The following is a 3,046-nucleotide window of genomic DNA, read 5'->3' as shown; positions in this document are numbered from 1 at the left end:
TTGCTGCAGTTGTGTGTAGTTCTAAGCTGTATACACCTCCCAGGTAGCTGTGCAGGAATCGGTGCTGCATGCGTGGTTGGGCACAACTGTATAAGCATAATTGTGCGTGCACCACTGCGTGCTCTGGGGCCACTCTGTCCAAGGTGTGTGATGCTGTAGGGCTGTTGTGATTGTGCATGCATGGCAGGTGACTCCAGGGCAGTGGGAGTGTCTGTGCAGATATGCCCAGGTGTGTGAGTGATATGATAGTACCTGTGTGTGCCACTGTGTGGGTAGTGCTGCTTTACCTTGAGCCTTTGTTCCTCTGGGTCTTTATGGCCCGGGGTGTACATGACAATGCATGTGCATGCAGTGCCCATGACTTTGTGTGTGAGCGTGTGTGTGTGGAGGTGGGTGCACATATGTGCATACATGTGTGTTTCTGAGTGCATGAGCACGTGTGTACACACCTGTGCTCACCCCTGGACGCTGCCTGCGCTCATCCCTGCCCCTGCCTGCGTGTGCACACCCTGCCCCTGTCCTGGCCGTGTGCAGGGTGCGGGGGGTGCGTGCCCACCTGCGCGAGCCTCCCCCAGCCACCCGCCTGCACGGGGCCACCTCTCCACACCCTAGTTGGCTCTGCCAAATCCCCCCGCGGCTGGGTTGGTACCTGCCTTTCTGGGGCCGCGAGCGGCAGGCATGTCGCGTCTGGCAAGCATGGGGCGCCGGGACCCAGCAGAGCCCTCGGCTTGGGAAGCACTGGCCGGGCATCTGCTGGGTCCCTACATCCCGCCAGACCGCGCCGCTGCCGCCCCAGTGGCCCCAGGCAAAGTACCAGCCCCAGGGCAGTGGGGACAGCGGGCTGGGGCCATGCTCTCGCCCCTGCGCCTTGCCCCATGCCCTTCAAGCCAGGCCAAACACCATTCCCGTGCCTGGCACGGCCCCCAGCAGGGTGCTGGAGGTCCTGGGGCAGGATGAAGGGGGCACGTCTGGCCATCCTGCCATCCGCTCAGGCTGGCCAAGCCCACACCAGTAGTACTTCTAAGGCATTGCCCCCAGCTTGTCCAGTCAGGTGCAGCCAGGGCATCCCCGTGCCACGCAGCCCTCGGGGCAGCAGCGGGACCCGGCTCACGTGATGTGGGAGGTCATGCAAACCTGGCCCTGTGGCGGTGAGCAGCTCCTCTCCCTCACCTGCCTGTCCTGAGCAAGGGACCTTGGGCCTCAGAAAATGTCTTGGTGGTCCGCATGTTGGACAAGCCTGGCTTAGATGAACTGAACTCTTTCTTGAACTAGGCCTTCACCAATACTAATTTTCCTAAATGAGACCAGCTTTATAAACCATCTTCATCTCCCTGTGGCTTCAACCAGTCAGCTAGTTCCATTGGTGCATGCTTGGATTTTAATAAGAATTTTTTTAATAATTTTCTGATTCCTTCATTTACATGCTCTGTTTTCTCTTCCATACTTTGTTCCTGGCATACTCATTAAAAATCCTGGTGTTCTGTCATCATAAAGACATAAAACTGTCAACACCTGCTATTCTTGAAGTGCACAGACTAAGATGAGTTAAGACAAACCATACACCAAACCAGTTTTCCAGGTCATTTCTGGCCTCCGCACTCCCTTTAAGGGTGTTAATTTTGTGTACTTCACAGTCCTCATAGCTTTATTTTGAGAGAAATGTGTCATTTCCCCTTTTCCCACTTCTTAAAGATCAGTAGTGCTCAACCTATGACCCAGCCCCTAAAGTGACTGGATCCGGCCCATAGCACTAGGGATCAGTGGCAAGCACTCAGCCCTCTGTCCCCTTCCCTGCCCCACCCCACGCCGTCCATCCCCATCCCTACAGCAGGTACTGCTTACTCTCCTTCCCTACCTCCCCTATGGTAAACGGGGGCAAACTTCCTGTCTCTCTCCCATCCTCCCCTGCCTCTGCTTTGGCAGCCACCTACCTCCCCACCTCCCCTGTCAGAGGCGAGTGGTGGCCCATTGTGCAACTAGGTCACAAGCACCCTCGCTTGCTGCTCTATAGAAAAAAGAACAGAATTCATTACACCATGCTGCTTTTAAAGTATTTGTACTAAATGTATGTACTTGACTGTGTTGTTTTTACACACTAGACTACATGCCCTTCCAGAATCCAAAGTGGAATCCTGATCCTTTACACCCTTTTTGCTGTATTACAAATTGTCATGCAAACACTGGTATTTTATTTCATATCTGTACCTTGATACAGAACTTGGTTCATCTTGGAAGATACATGTGCAAGAAAAGCAGACAACCAAATGGGATTTGTCATCTTATTTTTTTCTTTCAGGATTTGCATTTATACAACATCCAAGTCTAATGTTTGAGCAGGAAGTGAAGACTCTGTACAATAGTATTCTTTCTGATAAGAACTGCTCAGTCAACTTAAAAATCCAGGTGTTAAAAAACCTCCAAACCTACTTGCAGGAAGAGGATACACGTATGCAGCAGGCAGATAGAGACTGTGAGTGATGACCATTTCTGTACTAAGGAAACTTTAAACATTTAACTTCTGTTATATAAAAATAAGCATTTCAATTGAACTGATTCACATAAAGACTGCTTGCACTTGCTAAAAACAAAAGCATACTTTATTGGAAGCAGCAGCACGTTACTTCGACCAGGCTCTGCAGCATCTGTATAGTTTGGGCGCTTCAGCAGGGCTTATTGGCACTTTTATTTAAAGATAATTCAATCATCTGTTAGATAAAAGCCCCAATAAAGTCCCACTAAACACCCGATCTATACAGACATCAGGCAAGCTGGGCTTAACTAAGGCACTGCCTCTTCTGGGCATGTGTGGGGCTTGGTGCAGAAACATGCCAAGTTTAAAGTGAAGTGCAGGGTTTTTGTTTTTTTTTTAACATCTGCAAGCAGCCATGAAGTTTTTGTCTAATTAAGCCTATTTTGTATGCATTACTTTTAGGTTAATTTTCAGGGGTATCTTTCATATATAAGCACACTGAGACTTTTAGAATACAGATTTTGTGTCTTTATCTTTCAAGGTGTATAGATTGTGGAATACTCCAAAATGAGTAGT

General features: G+C 49.7%; 1 protein-coding gene across 5 annotated transcripts in view; it reads left to right on the top strand.

The window, feature by feature from the left end:
* The window catches only part of NIPBL (NIPBL, cohesin loading factor), a 283,352-nt gene that overhangs the window by 263,705 nt on the left and 16,601 nt on the right, over nt 1–3,046 (top strand). For all 5 annotated transcript variants that reach the window (XM_019517953.1, XM_019517951.1, XM_019517950.1 and 2 more), the window contains one exon: nt 2,297–2,470. In XM_019517953.1, the coding sequence (XP_019373498.1) occupies nt 2,297–2,470 (174 nt within the window). The remainder of the gene's footprint in view (nt 1–2,296; nt 2,471–3,046) is intronic.

The sequence above is a fragment of the Gavialis gangeticus genome, unplaced genomic scaffold, assembly GCF_001723915.1.
Source record: "Gavialis gangeticus isolate Ggan-Ray unplaced genomic scaffold, GavGan_comp1, whole genome shotgun sequence".
In the NCBI taxonomy this organism is placed as follows: Eukaryota; Metazoa; Chordata; order Crocodylia; family Gavialidae; genus Gavialis; species Gavialis gangeticus.
Note: the sequence above shows the minus strand (reverse complement) of the source record. Positions and strands in the feature narration are given on the sequence as shown.